Below are 14,563 nucleotides of genomic sequence, written 5' to 3'. Positions count from 1 at the left end.
TTTGTATATTGCATTTTTAGAGGGGCTCCCTCACACCAAGGCGAGAAAAAGTCCATGATACCTCTTGGCCACAAGATGGAGCTAAACATTTTGTTCGCTTGGTTTACCAAAGGCATCTTCTGCCCTATTTCTTGTGTTACAGAATGATTCACTGTCATCAAGATGGGTTTTGATTTGTGGCATTCTTTCTATCACCCTAACTAAAGTCCTCTCATGATTGACATCTCTAGGAGCTGCCTCAGATGAGAAGTACAATAATTATAATTATCTATGATAGTGAGGTTAACTTTTATTTTCCTAACATACTTATTTGGCAAACACTCAAGCATCAAAAATATCACAAGGGCAAGAGTTGACTGCAAAATCAACTACAAAAAATTTTTCTTCATAAATATTTTATTTTGTCTTGCTACTTCTAATGAAATCTGCCTAGAACACTTTATATAGTACTATCAAAAAATAAGCATCTCTTTAATAATGAATAAACCCCGCTTGTAAAACTATACGATAGTCTAAACAATACTATGCTTAACACGTGTGGTGATCATAGCAAAATAATTGTAAGGGAGTTTATGATTTATAAAATTATTTTTATTTATTTTTGTTAATGTTAGCCATGGTATTTTTTTTAAAAGATTTATTTATTTATTTGAGACAGTGAGAGTGAAAGAGAGAGAGAGAGCATGAGCAGGGGGAGGGGCAGAGGGAGGAGGAGAAATGGACTCCCCCCTGAGCAGAGAGCCTCACATGGGGCCCCAGGATCATGACCTGAGCCAAAGGCAGACACCTAACCAATTGAGCCACCCAGGCACCCCTACGAAATTATTCTTAAATGTAACATTTGACATTATTAAAAACTGCATGATTAAATGCATGATGCAAACTGCCACAAAAAATCCTGGCCTAGCCATTTGCGACGATGTGGATGGAACTAGAGGGTATCATGCTTAGCAAAATAAGTCCATCGGAGAAAGACAACTGTCATATGATCTCCCTGATATGAGGAAGTGGAAATGCAACATGGTTGGTTAAGGGGGTAGGAGAAGAATTGGGATTGGGAGGGAAACAAACCATAAGTGACTCTTAATCTCACAAAACAAACTGAGGGTTGCTGGGGGGAGGGAGGTTGGGAGAAGGGGGGTGGGGTATTGGACATTGGGGAGGGTATGTGCTATGGTGAGTGCTGTGATGTGTGTAAACCTGGCAATTCACAGACCTGTACCCCTGGGGATAAAAATATATTACATGTTTATAAAAAATTAAAAATTAAAAAAAAAATCCTAGCCTAAATGTTAAAGAAGGGAGATCTTCATACTACCTTATGAACTAATTATTTTTTAAAAATACTACAAGTACATATAATCAAAGTTAGTTATAGCAACGTAGTAATTTTACATAGAAAAATATGATCCAAATCATGCATAGTGTGTGAATAAAATGGCTAGATTTGAATAAGAATTGATCCTAATTTATGATACTTGCGGATCACAACAGTATAGTTGGTGACCGTCTGATTTGAGTAAGTCAGAATGTAGGAGAGAGAGTTGCTGTTCTTTGCCACAAAATATATAAACAATAGATTCCTGCATTATACTCTTTGCTCTGAGGGTAAACTAATCAAGGTGTATTTTTTCTGCAATCCTTATGCTCTTATTCAAAATATAATTATAGATATCACTTGTGAGGAAAATAGTAAAGAGGAATATCTTGTTTATATCTTCACATTGTTGTGACTGAAATGTTTGCATCCACAACCTGGGCTCTATGAAGTGACATGTGTCTAGAAAATAGGACTGACCAAGGCCTAGAAGAAAAACACTGGTCTGATTTACAGAAAAAGGGATCTGCAGTGTTCTTACATTCTGTCTTCTAGGGACAAGTCTGTAGGCCTTCTAATTCATTTCAGGAGACAGACACACAGTGAGAATAACCGTGTATATACCAGATACCCAGTCTAGTCCAAAGGTATAGTTCGTAGGTTCTGGACTATTGGGTTCAAGTCTCAACTCTTCCTCTTACTAGGTGTGTCACCATTCAGGAGGAAAATGGTGATATTATGGTAACAATCTCATAGGATTATTATGAGAAATGTGTAATCATTTATATACTTAGGAAAATGACAGGCTTATTCTTAGCTATTGTTCTTTTTAGCTATTAGTTTAGCTGCTCTTCTTACCTATTCTGTTTACATTACGAAAAGCCAAATGATGTTGCAAATCCAACAACTAAACCAGTTCAGGTCTCTTTGTTTTGCTTATAATGATATAAGCATACACAGGCAGAAGCTATCACACGGGCTCAAGCACATGACTTTTCATCAGGAAAGTATTTTGATTTTAGACTGCTTCGCAGGGTGACATGCATCTCACAGGCAACCAAAAGAATTCTTCTAGATCTGCAAGTCTTTTCCTGTGAACGTTTCACTCTTAGATATATTTATATACATTCCTGATCTCCAGAAGAAAGAAACATTCAAAGAAATCATGACACGAGTATTTGTAATAAAAAAATAGAAAGTAGAAAAGCATACCTGGGTAATCTTCAGACACATGTACTGAATAGGATACACTGTTAAAACAGGGGGAAAAAGAGAAAAGAAAGGCTCAAATTACCACTGAAGGAAATGTTTTTACAAAATAAAAACCAACCTCACATTACCCATTCATTTTTATAGATATAGTACAGACATTCATTTTTATAGATATGAGTACAGATATAAGTATAAACCAAAAAACCTCCTTGGTATTTGACACAGGAAACTTACAGGATTTTAAGATATATTTTCTGTGAGTATAAACGGTTTTTGAAATATCTTTCTCCCAACAATGGTATCTTTAGTATAGATAGGTCTTTTTAATCTCAGCAATATCAAATATTCCTTAAGCTATGACCATATGTGTCATTCGCTCAGATTTTATCAAATCTTTTTTTTTTAAAACCAAACATAAAGTATTCCTCCTATTTGGTACGGCAGTTCAGAATCTAAGCATTTATTTTTAATACTGCTTCCCCACAATATACTGTGCTTTTGAAACACGTCCTGTGTCCTTTCCCTCAAAGAATTAACAACAGGATGCCAGTGGAACTAATAGTTATTCATCAGCCACATCATGGTATGTAATAAATAAATGATCTCCTGTTCTCAGAAGGATTGGACTGCTTTAAAAATAGTTTTTAAATTACATTTTAACAATTTCACAACTCCTTTCTCAGTAACCTGACTGCTTCCAGATATTATCTCAGTGACGTATTAAAAGTTACCATGCTTATCTGTTCACTTTCCTATCTCGATCAGCTAGACTGTAAGTCTCTTGAGGTAAGAGTCCATGTCTATTTTTATTTTTAACACAGTCACCTATTATGGTGCATGACTCTCAAGCACTTGTTCAATATTAGCTTTCTGAATGGATCAGGGGAACTGCTGCCTGCCAGAGAAAAGTCAAAATTTAGTTTAAATTCAGCCAAATTAACTGGCTGTTAAGACAAAAAAAAAAAAAAAAAAAAAAAAAAAAAAAAAAAAAAAAATCAATTCTCTTTGAAGGAACATACAGAATAGAGTCCATGCAAAGTATTATTCACAAAGTGAATTAAATACAACCCAAATTACTTGACATAGGAAGAAGCAGGAAAATCTAACCTATAGTCAAGTGGAAGTTTGACCCAAGTGCTGGAATTAGCCCACAGGGATGTTAAAACAGTTAATATAAATATGCTTAAGGAAACAAGAAAGGAAAATCCGATCTGAAGAAGAAGAAACAGATGATCAGGGTCTTGTGGGACAGTAGAAAGAGCAAACATTTTGTATTACTAAAGTTTCAGGAAGTGAATAGAGAGAGAAAAATATAGGGGATAAAAAGCTGAAAATTTCCCAGTTTGGGTGAAAGACCAATGTACAAACTAAAGAAGCCCAGAAAACCCTGAACAGAGCAAGTGCAAAGAAAGCTGCATCCAGCTACACAGAGTCAAAGCGCTGAAAATCAAATATAAGGAAACATTTTTAAAAGAGGAGAAAAATTTGACACATTACATACAGGAAAACAGTAAGAACCAATGTTTTCATAAGAAATGGAGGACAGTGGAGAGTACAATGATGAAGAGCTAGGGGAGGGAAGGTAAGGCTGAACCCAGGCCATAGATCTTTAAAAATGAAGATAAATTTTTAAAATTATACATAAAAGAAAACTGTGGGTATTTGTCCTAGCAAATCTAAAGTAGAAAAAAATCCCAAAGTTCTCCAGGTGAATGATATCAGAAAATCAAATGTCCAGAAGGAATGGAGAGCACCAGAAGTTGTAATTTTTCTTTTAATGTTTTAAAAATATATGACTGTTTAAAGATTCTAACACTTCACTGTGGGATTTATAAAACATGTAATACACATGACAATTATAGCATGATATCAGGGAGGGGTTAAATGGTCATATACAGTTTCCAGATTCTTACATCTTAAATAAAACATTGTAATACTAACCCTAAACAATAACCCTAAGAAAAATTAAGGATACACTGTAATCCCTAGAACAAGCACAAAAAAACCCCTTAAAAAACAATAACTAGATGAAAGAATTCTAAAATCATTTTAGAATGTTTAATCCAGAAAAAGGCAAGAACAGAGGAACAAAACACAGAAGGAACAAATAAAAAACAAACAGTAAATGGTGCCTGACCCTAACTGTAATAAGGATTGCTTTTAACGCTAATGGATGAATTACACTGAATAAAAAGGCAAAGATGGCCAGAATGGTTTAAAAACAAAACAAAACCACAAGATCCAATCCTAGGCTGTCTTTCAGAGATCCACATTAAATATAATTAGAAGTAAAGGGGGGAAATTTATACCATGCAAAGAGTCAGCATAAGACTCAAGTGTTTAAATTAATAACAAAAACTTCAAGATAAAGATAAAAAGAGATCAAAATGATCAAATGGTGAATTTGTCGGGTTGAAGGCACAACAATAAAAAATGTGTATGCGCCTAACAACAGAGTTTCAAAATACATGAGGCAAAACCTGACAGATAAAGGGAGAAAGGGACAACTCCACAATCATAGTGTGAGTAATTAGTACAACAAGACAACCCCCTAAAAATCATTAAAGACATGGAAGATCTGAACAGATTTTCATTTTAAAAACAAAAAACACAAAAGAAAACCCAACTATAACTGCAGAGTATCTTTTTCTTTTCAGGTATGCATGAATGGAACGTTCACCAAGAAAGATCGTACTCTGCACTATAAAACTAGTCTTAGTAAATATGAGTGGAAGGACGGTTGTGTTTCACCATAGTTCATATCCTGGTTTCCTGGCTCATCTGGCTCTTATAACACTAAGTCTTAAGGCCTCAAGGAGGACTTATTTTTAGAGTTTAGGACTAATTTTAGAATTTGTGAGTGGATTTAGGGCTATGTGACTGTGGCCACAGGCTGTGCAACCCCTTCAGGCAACCCCAAGTCTTCCAGACTCCTCAGATCAAACCCCTGGTATGCTGTTTAGTCCTTGGAAAGAAATGACACAAAGGCAAGAATGAATAAGGAAGTGAATAGGAAAACAAGATGGTTAGTAATGAGACCAACTACTGATATACTGTTCTTTCATCAAGTATATTTCATTGTTTAATTAATTCAAAAAGCATTTCTTGGTAACCCGATAAAAGAGAAATATTATGTCAATGTTTAACTATGATTTCGATAGAAAAAAAATCAGGAGATGATTTTTTATGATTAATGTAAGAGGAAGCAAAGAATATAAAACATAACCAATATGACAGACAAAGGAACTTAAACATTTTAAAGCACAATAGTTTTTTTTTTTACTTTTTATTTTTATATAATTAAAGGTTCACATGAAATTGCACAGATAGAGAGGTCTCATGTAGCCTTTATCCAGGTTTTCCCGTTAATTACATGTTATATACCAATAGTACAATAACAAAAACAGGAAATCGACATTAGATAAAGTTTGCATATAGTTCTATGTTATTTTATCACGTTTGCATCATGTACTCACTATCATACATCAAAATACGGAACTATTTAATCGTTCAAGGATTTTCCTCATGCTATCCTCGTTAGAGTCAAACCTGTCTCCCTTCATCCCAACATCTTTAACCCCAGGCAGACACTAATCAATTCTCCATCTCTATAATTTTGTCATTTCAAGAACATTATATAAAGGGAATCACAGAGTATGACATGAAGCACAATAGCATTTGAATGCAAAGTTAGTATTGTGAAAAAATCACTAGGGTTGACAATATTTAGGATTAAGTGAAGAAGTGGGAGATTGGATTCAGAAGCCACTATCAGTGGTGGGGGTTGGGGGGTATGTAACAGGGAGAAGAAGGCGGCAACAAATGGCAGATGGTGGAGGCCAGCCAAGGGACCAGCTTTGGAAATCATGGCCCTGAATCAAATGCCAGGAATTAGAAGATAAAATAACCATGCCAGCGATGCTTCAGATAAACAGGGGGAGACACACACTATGACCTCAATGAATTTATTTTCCCACAAGTCAACCCCTTAGGCAACGGAACTCTACTATGTAGAAATGAAATTATTGATATCAAGGCAATCCTTCATCCAGCAGAACTATGTGATAGAAGCCTGGAATCTTGCCAGAGATTGCACTCAATACTAAGCTGAATTAATTCCCAACAGACTACCATCTCAACCAATAGGAGTTGGCTTCATTTCTCATCCGTATGACTGTCCAAATCCAAAAGGAAGCCTTAATACGTTCCCATGTTTATCTCCAACTGGGGAGCCTGTTGTAATCGGGGCCACAGAAACAGAGATCAGATTCCAGCTTTGAGCCTTACTAGCTGAGAGGCATTATGAAAAGTTACTTCAATACGCTCGGCTTCGATCTCTTTTCAGTAAAATGGGAGAATCCGGACCTACAGTACAAGCCTGCTGTGATGATTTAATGGTTTAACAGGTGTAAGGTCCCCAGAATAACACCAGACACAGAGCAGCAGGTGCCAAGTAATTCTAGTCAGCTTCCAGTACAAGCAATGAAAATGTACAAAAATGAAATTTCACATGAATGAATGCTTATTGGGGAACTCAAGTTACTCAAAAATCACAATATATTACATTAATCAGAGACCAAAACTAACACTGATGATCTTATATTACAGTTCTATTATCCTCCTGATTTTAAGAAACATTTCCACGTTCGGGATCATACCTAATTTTTCAAACACAAAATAGAAAGCAAAAGCCCTACAAAATGACTCATCAGCTCCTGTGCTATATAGCATTTTCTTGGTAGTACACCAGAAGGAAAATCACCAGGGCTGTAAAATCCAAATCAGTTTCACTCTGGGGCTTACAAAGTTCTTAGGGGAACAATCTAGTACAAGCAGACATGGATGATTAAGCTAAAGGACCTAACAGGTAGGGCGGGGGGTGAGGGGAGCAGCACAGGGAGTGGGGGGAAGCAAAGAACCAAGCTGAATAGGTAGAGGAGTAAGGGTAGCATGAACCGTACATATTAAATACTAAAGCAGGCGAAATTATCATGAGGAAGTGAACAGGAAAGTGAACGAGAGCAGGAAGAGAAAGCTGGAGCAAGCTCTGAATTCTGATTCAGGAAAAAAAGATGCCTGCAAAGTTTTAGAGGAGGCTTCTAAACCACAACTATACTGAGATGCTTTGTAGAGGAAGTTAGCTGGTCACTCCATGTTCGTTATATACTGCATATACTACACAGTGCTGGGGTTTGGTTTGGTTTGTTGGGATTTTATTTCTTTATTTATTTGTCAGAGAGAGAAAGAGAGAGAGAACAAGCAGGGGGAGCAGCAGGCAGAGGAGGAAGCCGACTCCCCGTCGAGAAAGGAGTCTGCTGCAGGACTCAATCCTGGGACCCTGGGGTCCCGACCTGAGCCAAAGGCAGCGGCTTAACCGACTGAGTCACCCGGGCGTCTCTTTTTCCCCCCACGCTGGGTTCTTAATATCACAAATTTAAGACTGGAATCTCTAAACTATTTCTATAACTTCAATCATTTCTTAAATAAAATAGCTGCTTCCACTTGTTATTCCTCTGAAAGCAACTATCCCTACCAAAGACCTCTAGCTCTACTGTCAAGAGCTTCTGAAGGAGTTCAAGGGTGGGGACAGGGGCAAGGGTTGGGGGGGAGGGGGGAGGGGATGTCCTCAGATGTTCAGTTATCGACCAGATCCTGTATTTTGTTTCTACATTTGTTTTCTTGTGTAATTAAAAGCATTCATAAGTTCATTCTTATACCTAACCTCACCGCTCACCCCATTACCATCCTATTTCTTCCAAAATGCCTGCAAAGTATGAATAAAGGGAGTTTAGAGCTAGTTTCCAAGTTCACAAATCGAAGAAAAACAAAATTTTTTAAAGAAACTTTAAAAGATTTTATTTATTTATATGACAGAGACAATGAGAGAGGGAACACAAGCAGGGGGAGTGGGAGAGAGAAAAACAGGCTTCCCCGTTGAGCATGGAGCCCAGTGCCCGGACCCCAGGATCATGACCTGACCCAAAGGCAGCAGCTTAACAACGGAGTCATCCAGGCACCCCTAAAAATTTTTTTAGGAATAGTAGAGAGCTCAGGAAAATGGCAGTTTTAACATAATAGGGGAGGGAACTCGGATCTGAAGAGGAAATTGTTTTAGATTTAGACCTCTCGGCGGTACCGGATTCAGTAGCTGTATTTTACAAGTGGGTCCCAAAATGTTTCTGTCCCCTCAAACTCAAGAGTCCTGGATTCTGAGCTCGTACTTTTTCATCTACACCCAGCAAGCAAAACCCAATATTTCATTCTGTCTTTTACTTTACTCTCTAGAACAATTTCTCTGATAAACCTATCCTTAGGGAGCTTTTCTTTCCCAGTTAGATCACTTTTAAAATTTACATAAGAAAAAGCAAAATGCAAAAACTAACCAAAGGGCAGCTCCTGGCCCACAGTTCTCCGCTGGAGCTATACACTTATGGCTATAGGCCTCAACTCTGTACGTTCGCATTTGCTTGCAAGACAACAGCTTAGACCTGACGATATGTGTTCCCTAGCCTATTCCCAGAAGCCCTGGGAACTTACCAGAAGACAATTCCCTCCGGCACCTCTTTGCCAGTGTTCAGTGTTACAGGATGAAAAAGATACTGTCCAACCATTCATTTCCACAACCAACTCTTGTATCTCAAGCCAGAAGGTGACTTGGCATGCTAGCAGCTCCCAATTGCTATTTTGATGCCATTTACTTCCCAAAATATTCACTAGCACACTCATTATCATTTTTATCTTGCATAAACATTTTCTAAATATCCAAGTCAACAAGCTCATTTACCATTATTCGCTACCAATTGTTCTGTCATTTATCCAGGATTAGGAATTTCTAGGGCACTCTCTTTCTCTTCACTTAAAAATCCTCACATCACCCACATCCATATGGACAACGTTAAGCTGCATATGGTTCCATGACCTCATCCTTCCTTAATTTTAGCTCACGAAATCCAAGGATACCCCTTGAACCTTGGCTTGAAGCATAACTGCTCTCCTTCTAAAATCTCAACCCAGTGTCCCACTTTTTAGCCACAATTTTATAACTTTTCAGTCCTCACTCCTTTATTCCTACTCCCTGACACCCACCAATCCCCATGTGCTTTTTTTTTTCACTCTCTGTGTTCTTTATAGGCCCTTCCAGCTTCATTTCCTTCTTTATGTGACTGTAGAGGCTTAACCGTTCTCCCCACACCATCTTCAACTCCTTCATTCTGTACCCCAATTTTGCCCGTGCAGACTATCCACCAGGCCTAGAACCACCAGACTGTAGAAAGGACACGTCTCAACTCCCTCCCAATCTGGGCTTTGAATGCTGCTGGAGAGGACAATGGATCCAAAGCATCTGAACCCACTATAGACATATGGTGCCCCATCCCAGCTCCAACAGCCTTGCTCAATAAGCCCTCATAACCTCTTCTGCATCTTCTTCTCGGTAGACTTTTCAACCCCTCACAACTTCCTAGCATCCCGTAACAATTCGCCCTTTCAATTATCCGCATTAAAACAGGTCATCATATGGCTACTCTGTCTCGGCATTCTATCACTTCTTTCACCCGCCAACCCACCTGTAAGTTAACACTTTTCTCCTTACACCCAGGAAGATGGAAATGTCTCTTCTTTTATCTAAGACTAATCCATCTAGTTGATTTACAGATGCCATAAATGATGGCTCCATTTGGGAACTTGTTCCACAATTTGAAATTAATTTTAAAAAAAAGTGTAATTATGGAAGTATGAAAAGATTCACTTGCAAAGATATTAATGGTAGCACTATTAAAATGAAGAAGTACCCAGAAAAACAAAAATACCAATAATAGGATTACATACACTATTTTATATACATATACACATATATACATATAGGACATAACACCAGGTAACTGTGAAAAAGTAATGGCATAAAATGATATTGTAACTAAAGAGACACGTGTTTCTAATACATTAAGATACATACAAAAAATTAGACAGCTGCAACATATTTGCATTAAAAATATGTAAATACATATTTATTTGATACAAATATATACTGATAGAAGCATGGCTAGAAAAATGTGGACAAATTTCAACATTTATTATCTTTTGTTTATTGGGTGAAGGGAAACTTTATTTTTTGTATCTGTATTTTTTTAATCTTTGTAATAAGTATGAAACGTAACAGGAGGGGGAGGGAGCTAGTAATGTTTAAGCTCTCCCTTTACCTTGTAACCTTTTCTAATTATCACTCCACCTGCCTTCTTCAAATCAAAATTTTGCCAAGAGTCATCTAAGCCCTTTTGGCCACCTGTCCACTTGCACCTGCACATTCCAACCTGACGTCCACTCCTAGGACCCCACCAAAATTCTGCTTCTTCACGATAGCACTGGTCTTTTTTTTTCCTTAGTCCTTTTCTTACATAAATTCTCAGGCACATTTAATAAAAACAGAGACATCATGAAACCCTCCTTTCGTGGCTCCTGAATCCCATGCCTCCCTAGGTCCCCTCTTATTTTTTTAAGATGCTCTTCTGAGTCGAGATCTTGACTTTTGATATTTCACATTTCATGCTGTTTTCCTATTTCAATGCTGACTGCTCTATTTTTTCACATGAGTAATCTCAACTATATCCACGAGTCTCCTACCAGCCATGAGCAGAAGGCTCAAAAATTCCCTACCTCTCAACCAAGTAGGCAGCTTTTTCATTTCCCCCCACATTTCAATAGGACATTCTGCAAGCAAATTAATTAACTCTTTTTTAAAAAATATTTTATTTATTTATTTGACAGACAGAGATCACAAGTAGGCAGAAAGGCAGGCAGAGAGAGAGAGAGAGGAGGAAGCAGGCTCCCTGCAGAGCAGAGAGCCCGATGTGGGGCTCGATCCCACGACCTGGGATCATGACCCGAGCCGAAGGCAGAGGCTTTAACCCACTGAGCCACCCAGACGACCCTTCTGCAAGCAAATTAAACCCCACTCATACAAAGCAGAATTCACTGCCTTCTTTACATTAATTTTCAACTCAACAAATTAAATACCAAGAAATTTGGGGCAACTAATAGCAGCACCTGCCATTAGGAACTATAGATCTACTTTCTATTTGACCATATCACAGTGCCAGATGCTTGGTCACTTCCTGGAACAGGGAAAGTTTGAAGTGGTTGATTTGAAGCAGGACCTGGACTATGTACTTCTATGGACTACGTACTTCTAAAAACCACCCCAAGCGGTTCTGAGGAAAGTAAACTCTAGACCTTGTTTTCAAAAAACAAAACAAAACAAAAATAACCACCAGATACTGATTCTACATATTAATGTTAATTCTTTAGTGTGTCTTCAAGGCTCTTCATGATCTGACCCATGGAACTCTCTGACCAGCCAAAACCTGGACAACTACCCAGAGACCTGAGCTTCTAACCCCTTCAAGTTCTACCATTTCCAGAACAGGTCATTTTACTCACACAAAGGAAAGTGGCCCCTGACTCTGGATGTGAAACCTGGCTCCACCATTATTAACTGTGTGACTACGAGCCAGGAAACAACACTCTCTGACTCAGTTTCCAATCTGCAGTTTTCTGTCTCTTAGGGTTGCTATAAGGAGTAGACAGGTTAATACATGTAAAACACTTTGAAGAAAAGAAAAAGAAGAAACCAAGCACTCCAAAGTTTTCAATAAATATTAGCTGCTTTATCCGTAAATATCTTTATCATTATTATTACTCCTATACATAGACTTAGTTTCCTGGAACACACCCCCCCCCCCTTCTACCCTCAGGACTCAATCTCAAAGACAACTTCCTATGAAATTTCTCCAGCAATCCAGGTAGATGGATGTTTTCTTCCCCTATGTCCAACTTCATCTCTAGACTTAAGGTACAGACCAAACATTTTCATCCTCAAATCCCCAGGGATTTGACACAGTAGCTTATTTTAAAAAAATAACAAAAACAAAAACAACAACAAACAAATCATTTTTTTCCCCTCAAAATTACTGGAGGATATACCATGACAGTTCTTGACAGAAAATGTACTGCTTTGGCAAGTGTTGAAAGCTTTGACGAAAATCAGCAAATGATGATACTCAACAGCTCCCCTGTGGGTCCACACCACTGTGCATGGGAATGTCAGGCTCTTCTGTCACCTCTTCAGAGGCTTTTTCTGATACCCAGAACAGCGTGGGTTCTGAATGCCCAGATCACGTGTATTCTCTGTATTTCTCATTTTCAAATCTACATACTGAAGGTGATACTTGCATTATTCCCAGTCTTGACGGCCTGAGTTGAAATTCAGCGACACAATGGAGGGGAAGATCTTTGCTCCAAAACAATGGAAGCATCACAATTATTTTTAATACAAACAAGCAGAAGTGTTAGCATTTCAAACTGATCATTAGTGTACTAGTTTACTTGTCCAGAGACCACTACACAGCAAAGTCCTTATTTAACCTATCTTGAAACCTATCTCTACTCCTATCTTGAAAGTATAGAAGGAAATGTCTGTTCTCCTAGGCAGAAGAGGAAAGTCATAAAGAAAACGTTTGAGCAGAAACTTACTGGACATCATATGCTCTGTGCTGGGAGCAAGCATGCTTGAAACAGGCTTATAGTGACAACCACGCATATACACCCGCCCTGCCCCCCTTATGCAGCATTCAACATCAAGGCAAGAGAACTAAGCTCTCATCCCAGTAGAGAAGACGCATCTTTCCCGCCAATGAAATAAACTGTTGATGCAGGACCATTGATATTACCCTTACAAAGGTTTAAGGGGTGAAGATGCTTGCCTGATAAACACTTACTCAATAATACATATGTTCCTACTTTCAAAGCTTATTTTGACAATTTTTAAAGTTGTATTTTCAGCAAGTGATGTAACAAGATTAAAGTAATGGTGTTCATTTGTGCGACTTTCAAGAGACTGGCTGAGTCAGCAACTCCATGCTTAAATACTATACGATAGGTCAAATGCTTAGAATTTTAAGCAAACCATCTTTTCAACAGAGATGAACTTGAAGGACCCAAGTTCAACTTTGATTAGTAACCAGGTGCATGCTTTTGGGGATATTAATATGCCATATGGCATGAACAAAATTTTTCTTTTATACTGCCCTTAGTCAAAGCAAAGAGCCAACTGCATATTTAAATAAAGTTCTGTTTCTCTTTTATTCCTTGATTATAACCAAAAATAAAAAGGAGGTCACAAATTCAATGTCAACAAGACCTGACGAATGGAAAGAGCATGCCAAGTCACCAACATTAAATTTATTATATATAAATATCATTTCCGTATTTCCTCCCCAAAGTTTAACGTCTGGACTTTTCTCCTCTGTGCAGTTTGCAACTAATTCAACACTCTTTTTGATAAATATTCACTAAAATGTAGATGCCTTTCCCATCACTGTTTTACATCTAGGTTCAAGTCATACAAAAAGCTGCTACAAATGATTTACACAACAAGCCAGGACTGGAAAGCTGAAGATGATAAAATAATTCTAAAAATGAGGTAAGGCTTTGTTGTGGCAAGAAAACATGTTTTAAGAAAATACTATAAATATTCAGAGAGATAACTGCAATCAATATTAAGATACTACCTAGGCAACTTGCTCAAATCCTTAAAGTATGTAAGATCAGTACTTTCCAAGATAATTTCTTGTGGAGTATCAAGCACAATTCTTAATACCACCCGGAGACCCTGGAGGATGTAATCTATCTACTTGTCTCATCCCTATCTTGTCCAGGGCTACAACACAAAGGACCCCCTTCACTTCCTTAGCATGCCACATTCCCTCTCTGGAATGCTCTCCTCCCTTTTGGCTTAACTTGTTCTCATCCTTCAGATCTCAACTCAAAAGTCACCTCGTAGGAAGAAACTCTGTGGTCCTTCCTGCCAGACCTAGATCTTACTCCAGAGCAATTTCATAGTTTGTAATTATACAGTCATTTGCATGACATTAACATCTCCTTCCCCCATTGAATCCATAGGATTGGAAGGCACTTCTGTTTTCCTCACCTTAACCTCCCAGCCCCTACCATATATCCAGTATATAGTGGGAGCACTGT

The 14,563-nt window shown here is 38.0% G+C and overlaps 1 protein-coding gene across 4 annotated transcripts in view; it reads right to left on the bottom strand.

Annotated features, from left to right (window-relative positions):
* PARP8 (poly(ADP-ribose) polymerase family member 8) overlaps window positions 1–14,563 on the bottom strand; it is a 178,754-nt gene that overhangs the window by 77,483 nt on the left and 86,708 nt on the right. For all 4 annotated transcript variants that reach the window (XM_059173947.1, XM_059173948.1, XM_059173946.1 and 1 more), the window contains one exon: window positions 2,531–2,568. In XM_059173947.1, the coding sequence (XP_059029930.1) occupies window positions 2,531–2,568 (38 nt within the window). The remainder of the gene's footprint in view (window positions 1–2,530; window positions 2,569–14,563) is intronic.

The sequence above is a fragment of the Mustela lutreola genome, chromosome 5, assembly GCF_030435805.1.
Source record: "Mustela lutreola isolate mMusLut2 chromosome 5, mMusLut2.pri, whole genome shotgun sequence".
NCBI lineage: Eukaryota > Metazoa > Chordata > Mammalia > Carnivora > Mustelidae > Mustela > Mustela lutreola.
Note: the sequence above shows the minus strand (reverse complement) of the source record. Positions and strands in the feature narration are given on the sequence as shown.